Source organism: Oncorhynchus gorbuscha, linkage group LG03 (assembly GCF_021184085.1).
Source record: "Oncorhynchus gorbuscha isolate QuinsamMale2020 ecotype Even-year linkage group LG03, OgorEven_v1.0, whole genome shotgun sequence".
Lineage (NCBI taxonomy): Eukaryota > Metazoa > Chordata > Actinopteri > Salmoniformes > Salmonidae > Oncorhynchus > Oncorhynchus gorbuscha.
Window position 1 is genome coordinate 83093565 of NC_060175.1, and position 20645 is coordinate 83114209.

Genomic DNA, 20645 nt, shown 5'->3' on the forward strand with positions numbered 1-20645 from the left:
TATAAAAATGCCCTTTAAAAGAAATCCCTCTTGGCTTGTAACATACATAATTTGAAAGGATTCATAGTAATGACCATTCAGATCCAAATTATGAAGTCTGGCAGCTTGGCCTGTGTAATTATAATAACATCTGTCAGAAGAAATATGTAAATATCCATATCCCAAACCCCAAATCTCCAGGTAATTGTGAGCCCCTGTATAACCAAATGAGCTGAGAATCACTGGGGAGCCAGAGAAAGTCAGGCCACAGTGGCAGGGGGGCCTGAGCCTGGGAGCTGTAAGTGATGCATAGTTTTTCATATAGGTACAGCAGTAACACTTACTTCATTAATGGTAGAGGGGTGTGACTGGGCATCACTCTACACACAAACATACCTATTTTTACTTGAACAGACGCATAAGAGAAGCCCAGGTAATGTTTAATTTATGACCCTAGTTGTCATGAAAGGACTTCAGTTACACTGTGAATCCGGAGGAAAAGGAATGAGTGTGCCGGTAGGGTAAAGAAAGAGACTTGGAAAATACAGCTGCAGGCTGCAATACAGGCTTCTCCTATTAGATAAGCACACAGCCACACTATGTAACCAAATGGCATCTTATACTTCAGCAACGGGACTCACTCTACCATACCATTTTACATGTAGTAGTGCTTGCTTAAATTTACAGTAATGCTTGCTTACATTTTCCTACAACACTGATGTTGCAAACGCCATGCTCTAGCAATTGAGCCACACAGGACCAAGATGGTACATTACTCATTCCCCATCTTCTCTCTCCAAGCAACACAGCAGGGTATTTGGGCATTGACCATGCTAGCTCCACAGGGGATCAGATGGGGGGAGGTAAACTTAGAATCGATTGAGGGTTAGATGATTTGGAACCTTTGCATGAGTAGGAATGTCAAAACTGTGCTCCAAGGCTATGGGTGATTATCTCCCACATGTTTTGGTGGTGACCTATTTGAATGAGCTAAATAGGCTGGGTAAGAGCTGCATACTCAGTAGTGGCTTTACTGTACAGACTGCAGAGCATCTCCACGAATCCCCCTATGATCAACTAAGTTCCAGCCTGAGGCAGACCTTCCACAAAGGTACAATCAGAGGATGAGACCTGCCAATCTCCCACACAGGTACAGTCAGAGGATGAGACCTGCCAATCTCCAACATAGGTACAGTCAGAGGATGAGACCTGCCAATCTCCAACATAGGTACAGTCAGAGGATGAGACCTGCCAATCTCCAACACAGGTACAGTCAGAGGATGAGACGTGCCAATCTCCACCACATATACAGTCAGAAGATGAGACCTGCCAATCTCCAACACGTATACAGTCAGAGGATGAGACCTGCCAATCTCCAACACAGGTACAGTCAGAGGATGAGACCTGCCAATCTCCCACACAGGTACAGTCAGAGGATGAGACCTGCCAATCTCCAACACAAGTACAGTCAGAGGATGAGACCTGCCAATCTCCAACACAGGTACAGTCAGAGGATGAGACCTGCCAATCTCCAACACAGGTACAGTCAGAGGATGAGATCTGCCAATCTCCCACACAGGTACAGTCAGAGGATGAGACCTGCCAATCTCCCACACAGGTACAGTCAGAGGATGAGACCTGCCAATCTCCAACACAGGTACAGTCAGAGGATGAGATCTGCCAATCTCCAACACAGGTACAGTCAGAGGATGAGATCTGCCAATCTCCCACACAGGTACAGTCAGAGGATGAGACCTGCCAATCTCCAACACAGGTACAGTCAGAGGATGAGACCTGCCAATCTCCAACACAGGTACAGTCAGATCACAAACGCCTGCCCCAAGAGCGACCAGGGATTATGGGGAAGTACCACGACCTCAGTGTCTAGCTATACAGCACAACGTGTATGCCTATATCCCAGTCAGCATTTAACAAGGCCTACAATAGATGAGGGTCATAGATTTCTGCTAGGTTTGTATCTTTACCAAGTAGAAAAGCTCACAGTAGAATGACATGAATCTTTGCTCCTTTTGAAGAAACACGTTATTTGAAAATACATCTCTAAGGCGTTCATTCACTCCTCTCTGTCTGATCCCTAGAACTTAACCTTGACAAGCAAACCGACGAGAGAAAACACAAATGCAGAGATGGTGCAGAGATGCTTTGTCGAGTAAAAGTTTTCATACAAAACATTCAGACTAAGTGGCACAGGTCAAGATCAGTCCAAACATCTTTTTTTTTACTCTGGAGAAAATAAATGATTCCTCTGAAAGAGATTTAAACAACCACGCCACTCTGAGCTCTCGGATCACTCTCCCATATGATAAAATACTATAGGTGTCACGCCCTGATTTGTTTCACCTGTCCCTATGATTGTCTCCACCGCCTCCAGGTGTCGCTTATTTTCCCCAGAGTATTTATCCCTGTGTTTCCTGTCTCTGTGTCACTTAGTCTTAGTGGTTTTCCCGTTCTCCTGCTTTTTGCTATTCTCCTTTTTTTGGTCCTCTGGGTTTTGACCCTTGCCTGTTTCTGGACTCTGACCATTCTGCCTGCCTTGACCACGAGCCTGTCTGCCACTCTGTACCTCCTGGACTCTGATCTGGTTTTGACCTTTTGCCTGTCCACGACCATTCTCTTGCCTACTCCTTTTGGATTAATAAACATTGTAAGACTCCAACCATCTGCCTCCTGTGTCTGCATCTGGGTGTCGCCTTGTGTCATGATAATAGGATACTATGGTATAAATACTATAGTATTCACTGTAGTATACTGTAGTATTTACAGTTAACTATAGTATAAATACTGTAGTAAAATAACTGTAGTATGTACTATAGTAATTAATGTGCTGTTTTTGCAGAATGTAGGGGGTTTCTAGAGAGTTTTTCCTAGCCACCGTGCTTCTACACCTGCATTGCTTGCTGTTTGGGGTTTTAGGCTGGGTTGATGTACAGCACTTTGTGACATGAGCTGTTGTAAGAATGGCTTTATAAATACATTTGATTGATAGTATACTGCTGTATTTACTGTAGAGTTTTTGGAGAATGTAGATTCCTGCAGTATTTACTGTAGTGTTTTTGGAGAATGTAGTATCCTGCAGTATTTACTGTAGTGTTTTTGGAGAATGTAGTATCCTGCAGTATTTACTGTAGTGTTTTTGGAGAATGTAGTATCCTGCAGTATTTACTGTAGTGTTTTTGGAGAATGTAGTATCCTGCAGTATTTACTGTAGTGTTTTTGGAGAATGTAGTATCCTGCAGTATTTACTGTAGTGTTTTTGGAGAATGTAGTATCCTGCAGTATTTACTGTAGTGTTTTTGCAGACATTACTGTAGTTGTTTTGTTTTACTATCTTTGACATGAAAGAGGAGGCTTCCTCCTTCAGATAACCTACTGAAGAAATACTAATACAGAACATTTCCATAACCTGGAGGTAGGATTGGAATCTCAACAGAAAGTTCAGCACTTCTGCTTTTCTAGGGAACACAATATGGTCTATACTTGGCTTGTAGGTTTCTCACTTAGGGGTGGGACAAATTGCAACATTGGGGAGGGGAATGGGCAGGGTTTAAGCAAATTATATACTGTAGTATTTACTATAGTTAAAAAAGTGTAGGGTTTTTGCAGACTGTAGTGTTTTTGCGGAATTTACTGTAGTATTTCATAGTTTTTTTCCCTTCCGGATAATACTGTAGTATTTACTGTAGTATTCAACAGTATACTACAACATTCTATAGTTAGTACTACACATGATAGAGGGTTACTACAGTGTGTAGTATAGTATTCTACAGTAGCTTATACTACAGTTCATTATAGAATTCAACAGTAAGTATTGATGTATTCTACAGTATACTGTAGTATTTTTTCAGGTGGGCAGGGTCAGCCAAGGTTTCACTTTTTGAGGCTGCAAAACAAATAGGCTTTTGTGACTCAGCTTTAAGACTTCATTTTAAACCTCCAGTGGAAGCAGGTTGAAGTTGATACAAGGCAAAATAAAACACAATTCAACAGTTCAACATTTATACTGGAAACTGGACGCATGCTGTTAATTTAAGTGGAGGCAATTCCTATTATTAATGAGGTACAAATGACCAAAATGTTGTACAAAACGAATTACTCAATGGCTTTTGATAAATGGTATGGAATATGAAACACATTAAACACATAATATTCACATTACATTAGTGGACATTAGTCATTCATTCACTACTCATGTATTGCTCTGTGTAATCGCCAAAGAGAAAGCTGTTAAAAGTAATTATTTCCCTCTCGCAGCCTACAGACGGATAATTCTAATGGCATTATATAAATATAATTCTAATGGCATTATATAAATATAATTCTAATGGTATTATATAAATATAATTCTAATGGTATTATATAAATATAATTCTAATGGCATTATATAAATATAATTCTAATGGCATTATATAAATATAATTCTAATGGTATTATATAAATATAATTCTAATGGCATTATATAAATATAATTCTAATGGTATTATATAAATATAATTCTAATGGTATTATATAAATATAATTCTAATGGTATTATATAAATATAATTCTAATGGCATTATATAAATATAATTCTAATGGTATTATATAAATATAATTCTAATGGCATTATATAAATATAATTCTAATGGTATTATATAAATATAATTCTCATGGTATTATATAAATATAATTCTAATGGTATTATGTAAATATAATTCTAATGGTATTATATAAATATAATTCTAATGGCATTATATAAATATAATTCTAATGGTATTATATAAATATAATTCTAATGGTATTATATAAATATAATTCTAATGGTATTATGTAAATATAATTCTAATGGTATTATATAAATATAATTCTAATGGTATTATATAAATATAATTCTAATGGAATTATATAAATATAATTCTAATGGTATTATATAAATATAATTCTAATGGTATTATATAAATATAATTCTAATGGCATTATATAAATATAATTCTAATGGTATTATATAAATATAATTCTAATGGTATTATGTAAATATAATTCTAATGGTATTATATAAATATAATTCTAATGGTATTATATAAATATAATTCTAATGGAATTATATAAATATAATTCTAATGGTATTATATAAATATAATTCTAATGGCATTATATAAATATAATTCTAATGGTATTATATAAATATAATTCTAATGGTATTATGTAAATATAATTCTAATGGTATTATATAAATATAATTCTAATGGTATTATATAAATATAATTCTAATGGTATTATATAAATATAATTCTAATGGCATTATATAAATATAATTCTAATGGTATTATATAAATATAATTCTAATGGTATTATATAAATATAATTCTAATGGCATTATATAAATATAATTCTAATGGTATTATATAAATATAATTATAATGGTATTATATAAATATAATTCTAATGGCATTATATAAATGTAATTCTAATGGCATTATGTAAATATAATTCTAATGGTATTATATAAATATCATTCTAATTGCATTATATAAATATAATTATAATGGCATTATATAAATATAATTATTATGGTATTATTGAAATATAATTATAATGGCATTATATAAATATAATTCTGATGGTATAATATAAATATAATTATAATGACATTATACACTGCTCAAAAAAATAAAGGGAACACTAAAATAACACATCCTTGATCTGAATGAATGAAATATTCTTATTAAATACTTTTTTCTTTACATAGTTGAATGTGCTGACAACAAAATCACACAAAAATGATCAATGGAAATCAAATTTATCAACCCATGGAGGTCTAGATTTGGAGTCACATTCAAAATTAAAGTGGAAAACCACACTACAGGCTGATCCAACTTTGATGTAATGTCCTTAAAACAAGTCAAAATGAGGCTCAGTAGTGTGTGTGGCCTCCACGTGCCTGTATGACCTCCCTACAACGCCTGGGCATGCTCCTGATGAGGTGGCGGATGGTCTCCTGAGGGATCTCCTCCCAGACCTGGACTAAAGCATCCACTAACTCCTGGACAGTCTGTGGTGCAATGTGGCGTTGGTGGATGGAGCGAGACATGATGTCCCAGATGTGCTCAATTGTATCCAGGTCTGGGGAACGGGCGGGCCAGTCCATAGCATCAATGCCTTCCTATTGCAGGAACTGCTGACACACTCCAGCCACATGAGGTCTAGCATTGTCTTGCATTAGGAGGAACCCAGGGCCAACCGCACCAGCATATGGTCTCACAAGGGGTCTGAGGATCTCATCTCGGTACCTAATGGCAGTCAGGCTACCTCTGGCGAGTACATGGAGGGCTGTGCGGCTCCACAAAGAAATGCCACCCCACACCATGACTGGCACACCGCAAACAGGTCATGCTGGAGGATGTTGCAGGCAGCAGAACGTTCTCCACGGCGTCTCCAGACTGTCACATCTGTCACATGCTCAGTGTGAACCTGCTTTCAGCTTTCCCTGTGAAGAGCACAGGGCGCCAGTGGCGAATTTGCCAATCTTGGTGTTCTCTGGCAAATGCCAAACGTCCTGCACGGTGTTGGGCTGTAAGCACAACCCCCACCTATGGATGTCGGGCCCTCATACCACCCTCATGGAGTCTGTTTCTGACCGTTTGAGCAGACACATGCACATTTGTGGCCTGCTGGAGGTCATTTTGCAGGGCTCTGGCAGTGCTCCTCCTGTTCCTCCTTGCACAAAGGCGGAGGTAGCGGTCCTGCTGCTGGGTTGTTGCCCGCCTACGGCCTCCTCAGCGTCTCCTGATGTACTGGCCTGTCTCCTGGTAGCGCCTCCATGCTCTGGACACTACGCTGACAGACACAACAAACCTTCTTGCCAAAGCTCGCATTGATGTACCATCCTGGATGAGCTGCACTACCTGAGCCACTTGTGTGGGTTGTAGACTCCGTCTCATGCTACCACTAGAGTGAAAGTACCGCCAGCATTCAAAAGTGACCAAAACATCAGCCAGGAAGCATAGGAACTGAGAAGTGGTCTGTGGTCTCCACCTGCAGAACCACTCCTTTATTGGGGGTGTCTTGCTAATTGCCTATAATTTCCAGCTGTTGTCTATTCCATTTGCACAACAGCATGTGAAATGTATTGTCAATCAGTGTTGCTTCCTAAGTGGACAGTTTAGTTTCACAGAAGTGTGATTGACTTGGAGTTACATTGTGTTGTTTAAGTTTTCCCTTTATTTTTTTGAGCAGTGTATGAATATAACTAATGGTATTATATAAATATAATTATAATGGCATTATGTAAGTATAACTAATGGTATTATGTAAATATAATGGCATTTTATATATATAATCGTGACAGTAACAGGGAGCATTCTTTCCTATGAGAGAGCAACATTGCAGACTGTTTCTCCTCCCGTAGCGTTTGTTTTTGGATGACTGTGCTCACATCACCTCATTCCTCGGCAACAATAGAAAATACAGAAATAAATCCTCATTAAATCCGCACCATATGCAGCATAATCCTGTTTGAAACACTCTGAAGCAATTTGGTCATTATGAACACATCTAACAGGGGGTTATGAAAGAGGATGACGGTAAAGCCCATCAATTTGTTTTGAAGTCTGTTTGTTCTGCCTGCCTGTTTGTTCTGCCTGCCTGAAATGATTTCAGATCAATGCTTGTCGGGACATTATGATTACAACAGGCAGTTAAGTGCAACAGCTGTTAAGTGAGTGAAGTGGTAAAGCTGTAAGTAGGCCTGTGTAGCTGTGCACATGAAAATAAGGGCAACGCCAGCAGTCCTTCATAAAGTGGTCCGTAAACAGTACGTTGTCTTCTATCAGCACATGCCGTTACAGCCTCAATTGTGACTGTGCATTACTGCATCCCTCTATAGTATCACTGTACCAGTCTGCATTTACATCTGCTGTGAGGAAAGACTAGTCTGCATAGGTTTACAGACGACTGCCTGCACAACTATTCAGCAGAAACCATCCAGCACAAACCTGGACTGCCCTCTAGTGGCAGCATGGTGCTCACACAAGCTCTGAAGGTCGACCACCTGTTTCTGACCATGTTCAATATGAAAACGTTCTTTATTAACGTTGCAGACAGAGATACCAATAATAGAGCCGATGGGATTACTTAATCTACATGTCAGAGATGCATGTTTGTTATAAATAGCATATTTCGATCATCATGTCAGCATCATCAAGGCTGTATCACATTCGTCTGTGATTGGGAATCCCATTGGGCAAAATTGGCCCGGGTTTGTCCGGGGTAGGCTGCCATTGTATATAATAATTTGTTCTTAACTGACTTGCCTAGTTAAATAAAGGTTATATAAAATAAATCAAACGTAATAATCATGTCACAGAGAAGCACAAAGCACTCTTATTTCTGCATTTGCTCATCAATGATTCCCTTTAAAGAAGCAATCAGCAGTTGAAGCAATAAAGTGTACAGCACAGTTTCTGTAAAAAGCTGAGGGATGGGGTTGGAGAAATGCAACCACTCTTACATCAATAGACAGAGCTCTGGATGCAAGGACGAACCATCCATGATATAACATGTGTAGTTTAACCATGTTTTGAGGCTATATCGTGTTTGTTTACATTGACTTTGTTTTCAAACATTGGAGGAAAACAAGCTTATGTTTTGGGTTTTGATGGGGTACATCAGATGAAGTATACTGTCAGTTTGGCACGGACTCACTCATTCATTCCTGAAGCAACATGCACATCAAAGCTGCCCCACCTCTCAGGGAACGTTAGCCGAATTCCACAGAAAAAGTTTAACAAACCATACAACTCTATGCACAAGGACTACTTTGAACAATTTACACAACAAATTTCACAGAAAAACATTTGCTGGAAGAACTGTTCAGATGCAAAGTTTGGAGACAGAATGACGGTCAAATCTCCCTCAGGTTTTTATGTGACCACGTTTTCCAAAAACTAAATATCTACTCCGAGTTAAGATTCAAAGATGTCTGCAGAAAGAAATGCATAATTCTGGATATTAATATCGTTCTCTTCATGGTGATGTATCCCGAAGGGCGGCAGGTAGCCTAGCGGTTAGAGCATTTGGCCTGTAACCGAAAGGTCGCTGGTTTGAATACCCAAGCCGACAAGGTGTAAAATCTGTCGACGGGCCCTACAGCAAAGCACTTAACCCTAATTTTCTCCAGGGTCATCCCGATACTACGACTGACCCTGTAAAACAATCCATTTCATTGCACTTATCTGGTGTGTGGCAATTAAACTTATTATTTTAATGTTCACTAATTCTCCGCTTGAAAGAACAAGAGGCTTTACCTACATACCACAGCCTACATGGACAGTTAATTATGTAAATAATATGGGTGGTAGAGCACTTAATAATGTCATTAATTTGGAACCGTTTTCCTGTATGTGGGTGGCAGATATATTCACACTTCATCATGTTGTTACGCTGTGCGCAACCTCTGCATTTATAGCTACCATTCGGAAGAGGGCATAAAAGAGCCTGGCTAATTGGCATGGACCAGTTTTTATTTTTTATTTTACCATATATTTGACCAGAAATCAAAGCCTTTGCTTATTCTACATTTTTAAGATGGAAAATGGCTGTATATATGTCACAATGTAAACAATAATAATAGACTCTTAGCTTTCATTTGACACACAATTTGACATGCTCCTATGAACTTTGTACTCATGGGTCCTTTTACATGGAAATGCCCTAAAGTAAAATCAGTGGTGGAAAAAGTACCCAATTGTCCTACTTGAGTAAAAGTACAGGTACCTTCAAAGAAAATGACTCAAGTAAAAGTGAAAGTCACCCAGTAAAATACTACTTGAGTAAAAGTCTAAAAGTATTTGGTTTTAAATATACTTAAGTATTAAAAGTACATATAATTGCTAAAATATACTTATTAAGTATCAAAAGTAAAAGTACAAGTATAAATCATTTCAAATTCCTTATATTAAACAAAGCAGACAGCCACATTTTCTGTTTTTTTTAATTTTTTTTATGGATAGCCAGGTACACAATCCAACACTCAGACACCATTTACAAACAAAGTATGTGTTTAGTGAGTCCGCCAGATCAGAGGCAGTAGGGATGACTAGGGATGTTCTCTTGAAAAGGTTGTGAATTAGATTATTTCCCTGTCATGCTAAGAATTCTAAATGTAATTAGTAATTTTCAGGTTCAGGGAAAATGTATGAAATAAAAAAAGTACATAATTTGCTTTAGGAATGTAGTGAAATAATAGTTGTCAAAAATATAAAAGTAAAGTACAGATACCCAAAAAAACAACTTAAGTAGAACTTTAAAGTATTTTTACTTAGTACTTTACACCACTAGATAAAATGGATTGAGTTGAATTATTATGGTAAAAGTTATTATGGTAAAGTTGTTGAGTTGGTGCCATTCAGGATAACGATCAATTGTAGCTGACTTTCATTTCTTCCGGTCTGTAAAACAAGATTTTTAAAAATACAATTGTATACAATGCACTCCAGTTATGTATCAGCCAAGCCTACAAAGTGTTATATTGTCAGTGAATAGAACATTCAGAATTACTCACATTTTCATGTGGTAAGGGCAGGAGTCCATTTCCCTTCCAGGCCACATGTGATGGTGCCTGGTCCATCCATCACCATGACCCTATCACAGACAAATGCCACAGAGTCACCAAACTTAAGAGACATTCTTGCTCCTCTTGTCAATTGAGCATTTAAATGACAACTTACGTTTTCACTCTATTGTTTTTAAAGGGGATGAGCGGTTTGTTCCCTAACATTACTCTCGGGGCCAAGTTCTCAACCCCTAAGGGGTGTTCCTAGTTTGCTAAAAAACATTGCAAAATAGTGCAGCTGGAGAAGCTATAGACTTGAAAAGGATTTGGAACCTTTGCACTCTGGAGGTGGATCACTCCATGTCCCATCTTTGGTACAGTAGATCTCTCTCGCTCCAATCAGTTTCCCTACGCGACATCGATAGCCAATCACAGTGCTGTACAAGTAAGGTGGTTCCAAATATCCATTTGTTACTCCATTTACCACCGTAGGAGGTTCAGCACACTGCACAGCTGAAAGACACACATTTACATGATTTTACATGATTACATTACAACAATTTAGAAAATATTATGGTGACAGTATTGGAAGTTCAGGGATGTTATAAACTAAAACAATGATACCTAAAGCAATTTACGTATGACCCAGATACTGTGTGGTGCAATAGGGCGATTCGGTTCCACGCCAGCGAGAGCAGAAAATATTTTTGGTATCTCAGACTGTTCTGGCAAATCTCACATAAAAACTTAATTGGGAGGAAGGATGCTTGAAAAGCTTTTTCCTTTTGTATCACAAACCATTTTTGAGAAACGTGGATATTTTAGGCCCCTTTTAGAGCTATACATGCCTCCTGTAAGGCCCTATGATCTGTGAACCGTACACAATACAGACAACATCTTGGTGGGCCTAAAATGTCCACTTTCATCATGATTTTCTCAAAATTACTTTGTGATACAAATGTAAAAAAAACATGTCAAACATTCTTCCTCCCAATGAAGTTGCTATGTGAGAATTGGCAGGACAATCTGAGATACCAAAAATATTTCCCGCTCCCGCTGGTGTGGAATCGCCCAGTAGCCTATGTAAAACATGTATGTGACAGCCTACCTTCACAGACCGGAACACGCCCATCCCAGCCATCATTCATGCAATTTCTTACATCCCGTCCAACCAGTTGATACCTGGTTAAAAAATGGGCACAAAAAGTGATTTAATCTGGCAATGCATAATTTTATTTGTACACTGTAACAATTATGAGGGTTAGGTAGCCTCGAGAGAAAATAGACATAGTAACAGAATACTTACCCCTCATTACAAACCGCTGTAGCTGTATCCCCAAACTGTACACCGGTATACATGAAATCACCATAAAAGATCTCTCCAGCAGATCCACATGATTTGCCTTTGGACAAGAAACTTTCACAATACATTTTTGGGGAAAGAACAAAATACACAAACCTTCACTCCCACAGAGTGATATAATATAGACCAGCTATGGATCTGCTGCCACCTAATGGTTAAACAAGATAAGTGCAACCTCCTTAACACGCTACCTATGAGACAGAGCAGTTTAAAAAAAAAGTTCTTTATGTACTATATACTGTGCATATACATTTAATATATTCTGAACATCATTATTACTTCTCCTTATGGGTTCTTACGTTCACATCTCAGAGTTACTGGCGTCCACTTCCCACTGACACAGGTACTATAGTAAGCGCCTCCTGCTCTCACGTATCCCAGGGCACAACTGTAACGGACCCGTTCACCAGGACCAAAGTCTGTCTGTGTTATATAGCGGTCAGAAAGGTGTGCGTTGGGGAGGTACGGTGGCACTCTACATCTGCCTAAAGGAAGGGGAGATGGACCATTTTGACAAAAGATAGAAAGTACATCTAGTATAATACCAATGCATCATAACATGTATTATATTTTTCAATGATCAAAGAGAGAGATCTTGGATGGTGTTATGTTTACCATCAGGCTTGGAGCTTTGAGTTATATCAGAGGAATGACAGAGTGGGAGCTGGGGCTGCCACTGGCCATCTGGTCCACAGGTAAGCTGCTGGGCTCCAGTCAGGAGGAAACCCTCAGAGCAGGTGAAGGTCACTGAGTCTCCGACCCTGTACACTGAGTCAGCCTCACTCAGCTTCACACCGTTGGCCACAGAAGGATCAGGGCAGATCACTTCTGCTGGAACCACTTGTGGTTTACCTCCGACTAAAATGAGGACATTTAAAATGTTAGTGGTTTTGTTTAATTCATTGTTGCATCAATAATGACAATTGTTAATGTGGCTCATTTTGGAGATGCCTCCATGGAGACAATGAGCTTATGCTTTGGTTAAAAACATTGCAGTACAGTAGATAGGACATTAGCCATGCTGTAGTAGCCTAAAGAAATGTTTGTTTATGTGATATTATCATGCTTTTGAGATAATGGGACAACTACGGACTGAATGTCCAAGGCCAACATGGTCAAGTCTCAACAGGAGTATCTTGGTGTGTGGTGCCTACAATCTCTTAGACAAGTACAGGGTCATGCCAGTCTGGTATTTCATACAGCAGGACCTACTACATTGATTAGGAGGTGTGTTATGTATCCTACTTAGAAAGGGATAGATTGTATTGCTGCATATTACTGTAAGATTGGTCATTGAATGTTGCACACCTTCACAAGTGGGAATCTCTCCACTCCAGCCAGACTCTTTACACATTCTGTATTCCACCCCCTTCAGTGTAAACCTGTTCCAATATCACAGAGAGGATGAAAACAAATCTCAGGCTATATGCCTTTTTCATTACATTCAAGAGACTTCCCACTGGGCACGGATGTCAGTTCAATGTCTAGTTTTTATAACATTTGGTTGAGTTTTCAACTAATGTGAATTCAACGTGAAAACAACAAAAAATGTCCCTACTTCATTTAGTTTAAAAGTTAGGTGAAAAAAATAGGAAATACCTTCTAGATGACTTTTTGCAAATCCAATCAGTTTTCCACGTTGATTCAATGTCATCACGTAGATTTTTTGGGTTAAAATTATGTGGAAAACACATTGATCGAGTCAGTTTTTGTCCAGTGGGTTACTTACCCCTCATTGCACACTGCATATGCCTTGTCCCTGAACGAAGCCCCTGTGTAATCATAGTGTCCATTGAACAGCTCCCCAGCAGATCCACACGTTTTCTCTAAGGAGAGGACACATTAAAAAACAGCAGAGCAGTCAGGGAACAAATCCGGGGTGGATGCGCCAAACTCAACATAAAGACTCAGAGAGAGGTGTTAAGACAGCGACACTGCAGCCCTCAACGACTGAAGAGAATATACATTCAACTTCCCAACTTCTCTCTTTGCAACCAGCAGAGTGGTGTCAAATGATAGCTCCTTGCCACAAAAGTCTCATCCCACACATCACAGACTCAGACAGAGAGACACTTATCATAACCATAATGATACGATGACATGACATTATGCACAACAACCATACACTGAGCTAAATGCTTAAGCTGCAGCCTATTACTTACTTTCACACTTCATGGTCAACATTGTCCATTTTCCAGCGTCACACATGATAGAACGAATGCCTTTGTACTGAGTGTAGCCCTCAACACATCTGTAGAGGACTTTAGCTCCTTGGCTGAATATGTTTTTCTGTCTCAGGTATTTGGCCCTGACTTGCATGTGTGGAAAGGACGGCGGCGTACCACATTTCGATGGAACTTCAGCTGTTTACAAACAAATGAGCCACACCAGAGAGGTAAAGAAGAATCAGAATCAGAATCAATCAAGAGTTAGCTAACGTTGTTAAACATAAAAATAAATAAAAACTATTGACTTTCTGCTTCATTAAGAAATAAACTTCGATGTGTTTTTGGTTGTTGAGACAATTACAAAGTTACAATTACAAAATTACAAAGTTATTTCAATATATTTAGGAATGTTAGCTGGTTAACTCCTTTATCCTGCTTTGTAGTACTCATCAGAGGCAATTTCAATCACTGCATTAATACCGATTTAATAAAAATTCTAGAAATTACATTGTCGGTGTTACAGTGGTCTGTGCAATGTTATGTTTACGAATATAATAATCTTACCCGAGGGATGTATGGCAATTGATAAAAAGAACATGATTGTATATCCCAGATTCATCATTTCATCCACGTTTATTGTGCATTCGGATCTGTAGGCCTACCCGTTGAAATGTTATTGTGCTTAATAAAATAGTATCTAGAGTAGGCTGTATTTTATAGTTGGAGGGTGGAGTCGTCATGTAAGTAGGCTTATTTCTATTCAGATGTTTATTTACGTCAGCTACTTAGGCTTTACTCACGGGGCGTGTTCGTTTTGCATGGCCTGGTGCCCCGGGTGGGCGGAGTTTGCACATTTTAGACCATTCCATTGGCCTTAAGTGAAATCTCCACCCAACTGGGTCAATGGGCCATGATAAACAAACTGGCCCATTAGTAAGCCACATTGTTTAGCCTACAACCTGTGTTTTCCCACTGATATTTGTAAATCATGTATGATAAGTGGACTAAGATACACTCCAAAATAGGAGTGAGTCAAAGTTGATATGTTTTACATATCAAATTTCATCCTGAAATCTGTTAAGATAAGTGTGGAAAGCTCTATGGCCCATTTCCCTTTGGGGACAAATCTAAGGGCCAAATACATAGGACCAAGATTGAAAAAAAAAGCTTGACAGAACATGGTTTACACCAGCATTGTCTGCCCCTTCACTGATTTCCCCTCCACTCCTGATCCGCCAATTTCACCCACATTTCTGCTCTGGCCTGGATTCATGTTGCAGAGCAGATCCACAGAGAGAAACACTCCCATTTTAGTAAGATTATACAATTCTAACTTCTGCACACAAAATGCAGTGAGGCAAGATCATGCCACTGAACTTGTAGTGGGAGCACTAGTTTACCACACCCTCTGTTCTGTACATGCTTTGGACAGACAAAATATGTTTCCTATGATGGTAGTTAAACTGGCAGGGCAACCCAGTTTCCACCCAACCCAGTTCCCATAAAACTTCTTATTATCAAAACATAACTAATAAGTCTAGCTTGTCAACTTGTTTACTGTCCCCAATTGTATTTGTATAAAACTTAACTACACTGAACAAAACTATAAACACAACATGTAAAGGGTTGGTCCCATGTATCATGACCCGAAAAAAATTATCCCAGAAATGTTCCAAACACACAAAAACCTTACTTCTCTCAAATGTTGCGCAAAAATGTGTTTACATCCCAGTTAGTGAGCATTTCTCCTTTGCCAAAATAACCCATCCACCTGACAGGTGTGGCATATAAAGAAACTGATTAAACAGCATGATCTTTACACAGGTGCACCTTGTACTGGGAACAATAAAAAGGCCACAATGCCAAAGATGTTTCAAGTTTTGAGGGAGCATGCAATTGCCATGCTGACAGCAGGAATATCCACCATAGCTGTTGCCAGATAATTGATTGTTAATTTCTCTACCATACGCTGCCTCCAACGTCATTTTTGTGAATTTGTGAATATGTCCAACTGGCCTCACACCCCAAGACCACGTGGAACCACGCCAGCCCTGGACCTCCAGAGCTGGCTTCTTCACCTGCGGGATGTCTGATGAAACTGTGTTTGCACAACTGAAGAATTTCTGCACAAACTGTCAGAAATCATCTCAGGAAAGCTGATCTGCGAGCTTGTCGTCCTCACCGGTGTCTTGACCTGACTGAAATTGGGCGTCGTAAACGACTTGTGGGCAAACGCTCACCATCGATGGCCACTGGCACGCTGGAGAAGTGTGCTCTTAAGATTAATCCTGGTTTCAACTGTACAAGGTAGATGGCATTGTGTTGTGTGGGTGAGCGGTTTTCTGATGTCAATGTTGTGAACAGAGTGCCCCATGGTGGCGGTAAGGTAATGGTATGGGCAGGCAACGAACACAATGGCATTTTATCTATGGCAAATTGAACGCACAGCAATACCGTGACCAGATCCTGAGGCCCATTGTCATGCCATTCATCCACTGCCATCACTGTGACCAGAACCTGAGGCCCATTGTCATGCCATTCATCCACTGCCATCACTGTGACCAGAACCTGAGGCCCATTGTCATGCCATTCATCCACTGCCATCACTGTGACCAGAACCTGAGGCCCATTGTCGTGCCATTCATCCACTGCCATCACTGTGACCAGAACCTGAGGCCCATTGTCGTGCCATTCATCCACTGCCATCACTGTGACCAGAACCTGAGGCCCATTGTCGTGCCATTCATCCACTGCCATCACTGTGACCAGAACCTGAGGCCCATTGTCGTGCCATTCATCCACTGCCATCACCTCATCTTTCAGCATGATAATGCACAGACCCATGTCGCAAGGACCTGTACACCATTCCTGGAAGCTGAAACTGTCCCAGTTCTTCCATGGCCTGCATACTCACCAGACATGACACCCATTGAGCATGTCTGGGATGCTCTGGATCAACGTGTACAACAACATGTTCTAGTCCTTGCCAATATCCAGCAACTTCGCACAGCCATTAGAGGAATGGGACAAAATTCCAAATGCCACAATCAACAGCCTGATCAAATCTATGCGAAGGAGATGTCACGCTGCATGAGGTAAATGGTGGCCACAGCAGATACTGACTGGTTTTCTGATCTATGCCCCTACCCTTTAATATTTTGTTTTTTGTTGTTTTAAAGGCATCTGTGACCAACAGATCCATATCTGTATTCCCAGTCATGTGAAATCCAGAGATTAGGGCCTAAATCATTTATTTTAATGGACTGATTTCCTTATATGAACTGGAATTCAGTAAAATCTTTGTTGCGTTTATATTTTTGTTCAGTGCATTTGTGTAGACTAGCCATGTTATCAACATTTGATTACTGATGAACCACTCATCCAAGGACAGGATGCCTATAGGCGGAGTACTGATTTATTTTGGTCCTCGGTCTGTCATTGGTTTATAACAGGGGTGTCAAACTAATTCCATGGATGGCCTAGTGTCTGCTGACTTTTGTTTTTTCCTTTCAATTAAGACCTAGACAACCAGGTGAGGAGAGTTCCTTACTAATTGGTGACCTTAATTCATCAATCAAGTACAAGGGAGGAGTGAAAACCCAGACACTCGGCCCTCCATGGAATGAGTTTGACGCATTTATAGAAAGCACCATTTAAGTTCCCTACACATCAGAAAACCCAACAATTTATTATTTCTATTCCAACTATAGTTCAGAATTGTCCTAATTTACAAATACAGTAATACAAGTTTCCGTATGACTCATAACATTTCATTACAATGTCTCCACACCTTAAAGTGTTGTTGGTTTAGGTAAATGGTTGCCTCGAGTGTAGTACAATGCAGTCTTGCGAAAGATGCCCACTGATACACAAACAAGGCTGTGAAAGCGGTAATGCGTGACAAGGCCATTACTGTTTCCAATAACAGAAATGAAAAAATAATAATATAGTCAAAGGAGGCACGCCTGCTGATTGAACCAAATAAATACTTCCTGTGAGAATAATGTACTGTATGCTTCAGTAGTTCATGCTATACACAGACACTGAAGTTTCAGATGGTAGTATAATAATTGCATTACATAATGAACCAACCCATTTATCCTGACACACCAGTCTGGAAACATTTGAACATCCCCAATCCCCTGCTGCCACCTTCCCTTTACGTCTTTCAGACACTTATTGTATTAGTCCTCTTGCACAGATACTGTAGGTCAAATATGAGAAGATTGAGTCATCTCGGTTATTATTCCCAGGAAGTCACTCCCAGTCTTGCCCCATAGCCAGGGTTCTGCCACAGGCTTGCCCTGGCTTGAGAGAGACAGGGAGTTGTAGTGGAAACATCTAAACAGGATGACACCTCCCAATAAGCTCAATACATCTGGCCACATTATGTACCAGAGAACAAAGTCAAGTCAAACTGCCATGAGCAAGACGTTCTGACAGAGTACAACATCATTTCTTCAATAATTTACACTTACATCAGATAATTCTAGTGATCTAAAAATATCTTACAGCATCATACCATTATATCATTCAGTATGTTGTAGTCTTACAGGCTACTGACTAACTGCCTACTTATATAATAACATTGTCTTGTAACAGCCACAAAAGTAAATGTTGCTAAACACCGGCACAGAAGCACTTTAGAGCAGCATTGAATTTAACATTATCAATGTGGCAGTAATAAACAAGGTGCACATGGTTGGACACAATCAGTGAACTGTAAGTATGAAAGTACCCATCTTCGATTACGCTGTGCTTTTCAAATGTCAGTATAGCACATTTAAGAATAAATATTCCAAAATGTTGATGGCATGGCATGTTGACTGTAACTACAGTAGTACTGTCTAAAAAATATTTGCCCCCTTAAATCATGTTGCCATTTTAGCTGAGGACATGCAATTGATACATTGATAATGCAAAGACATGGGTGTTTCATAACATGGCCATGAATATGTGACAGAATTGCAGTGTGAAATGTGAACTCTATACACACACAGTAATGTAACATGTAATGAACTAATAACATTAACTCTTAAGCCAAAATGTTAAATCCTGTATGGTGGTCTTTCAGCATTTGTACTCTCACTGAGGAAACAAGGCTGGTCAAGTATGAGAATGTTCAAAAGAGATGATATTCAACTATCCAATTAAAGGGGTACATATACTGAACAAAAATATAAAAAGACAACATGTAAAAGTGTTGGTCCCATGTTTCATGAGCTTAAATAAAAGATCCCAGAAATGTTCCATATACGCACAAAAATACATTTCACAAATGATGTGCATAAATTTGTTTACATCTGTTAGTGAGCATTTCTCATTTGCCAAGACAATCCATCCACCTGACGGGTGTGGCATGTCAAGAAACTGCTTAAAACAGCATGCCATTTAAACCATTAAAATTGTTGCATGTTGCATTTAGATTTTTGTTCAGAATATATTATTCATAAGATCTTAAGTAATTGTTTATAAACTATACTGTAGAATTAAAGGATAATCATTTAAGGATAAGACAGTGTTTGTAGTCAGTGCTTTGTTTTTTATACATTTTTCAGTGTGGCAACCCTCTCCATTAGTTACAGTGTAAATTAAATACATTGTAATAGACAAATCACTGAATGTCTCAAATCTACTGAGACAAATAATCTCAAGGATGTCCTCTATTCAACATTCTAAAGTTCTGTTCACAATAAATTAAACGTTGACTGTTGGTAAGTGTGTGTGCGCAAGGTCATGTTTGTCTCAAATCATATCGCTCTTCACCCACACACACCATCTATCTAACAGATGGCAACAGAAATGGAACTGTAGAACAAATTCTGGCCACTACAACAGCCACATTCCATATCTAATTTGCTGCTAAGACCGTGTGCTTGAACTCCTGCTTGACAATCAAATTGGTAAGGCTGGCATGGTATGAAGCAAGCCTGAGCAGACAGAGGGTACCTGGGTTCAAATACTATTTGAAATAATTAAAAATAATTTAGCTGCTTTATAGCGCTTGCCTGTTGCAATGGAATCAGCGGAAAAGTCCCCAAAGTGCAAACACTACCCACCTGGCACTCCAGGCAAGCTAAAGCAAACACTACCCACCTGGCACTCCAGGCAAGATAAAGCAAACACTACCCACCTGGCACTCCAGGCAAGCTAAAGCAAACACTACCCACCTGGCACCTGGCACTCCAGGCAAGCTAAAGCAAACACTACCCACCTGGCACTCCAGGCAAGATAAAGCAAACACTACCCACCTGGCACTCCAGGCAAGCTAAAGCAAACACTACCCACCTGGCACTCCAGGCAAGCTAAAGCAAACACTACCCACCTGGCACTCCAGGCAAGCTAAAGCAAACACTACCCACCTGGCACTCCAGGCAAGATAAAGCAAACACTACCCACCTGGCACTCCAGGCAAGATAAAGCAAACACTACCCACCTGGCACTCCAGGCAAGATAAAGCAAACACTACCCACCTGGCACTCCAGGCAAGATAAAGCAAACACTACCCACCTGGCACTCCAGGCAAGATAAAGCCACCTGGCACTCCAGGCAAGATAAACTACCCACCTGGCAAGGCACTACCTGG

At 39.5% G+C, this 20645-nt stretch overlaps 2 protein-coding genes across 10 annotated transcripts in view; both read right to left on the minus strand.

Annotated features, from left to right (window-relative positions):
* Positions 1 to 9965: 9965 nt before the first annotated feature.
* Positions 9966 to 14952, minus strand: LOC124022397 (complement receptor type 2-like). The gene is made up of 11 exons (XM_046337337.1): positions 14624 to 14952; positions 14054 to 14254; positions 13621 to 13717; positions 13200 to 13273; positions 12507 to 12749; positions 12191 to 12376; positions 11835 to 11931; positions 11637 to 11710; positions 10862 to 11041; positions 10538 to 10617; positions 9966 to 10424 (listed from the first exon to the last, which is right to left on the minus strand). The coding sequence occupies exons 1-10, from the start codon at positions 14679 to 14681 to the stop codon at positions 10607 to 10609; spliced, it is 1221 nt and encodes a 406-aa protein (XP_046193293.1). The 5' UTR covers positions 14682 to 14952; the 3' UTR covers positions 9966 to 10424; positions 10538 to 10606.
* A 2772-nt stretch (positions 14953 to 17724) lies between these two features.
* LOC124032064 (6-phosphofructo-2-kinase/fructose-2,6-bisphosphatase 2-like) overlaps positions 17725 to 20645 on the minus strand; it is a 31871-nt gene continuing 28950 nt past the window's right edge. For 6 of the 9 annotated variants that reach the window (XM_046344108.1, XM_046344104.1, XM_046344102.1 and 3 more), the window contains 2 exons: positions 20281 to 20569; positions 17725 to 20236 (listed from right to left, as the gene is read on the minus strand). The gene's annotated coding sequence lies outside the window, so the exon portion shown is untranslated. Of the gene's footprint in view, positions 20570 to 20645 lie in introns of all 9 variants that reach the window. The other 3 variants (XM_046344107.1, XM_046344105.1, XM_046344106.1) reach the window with 3 other exon arrangements.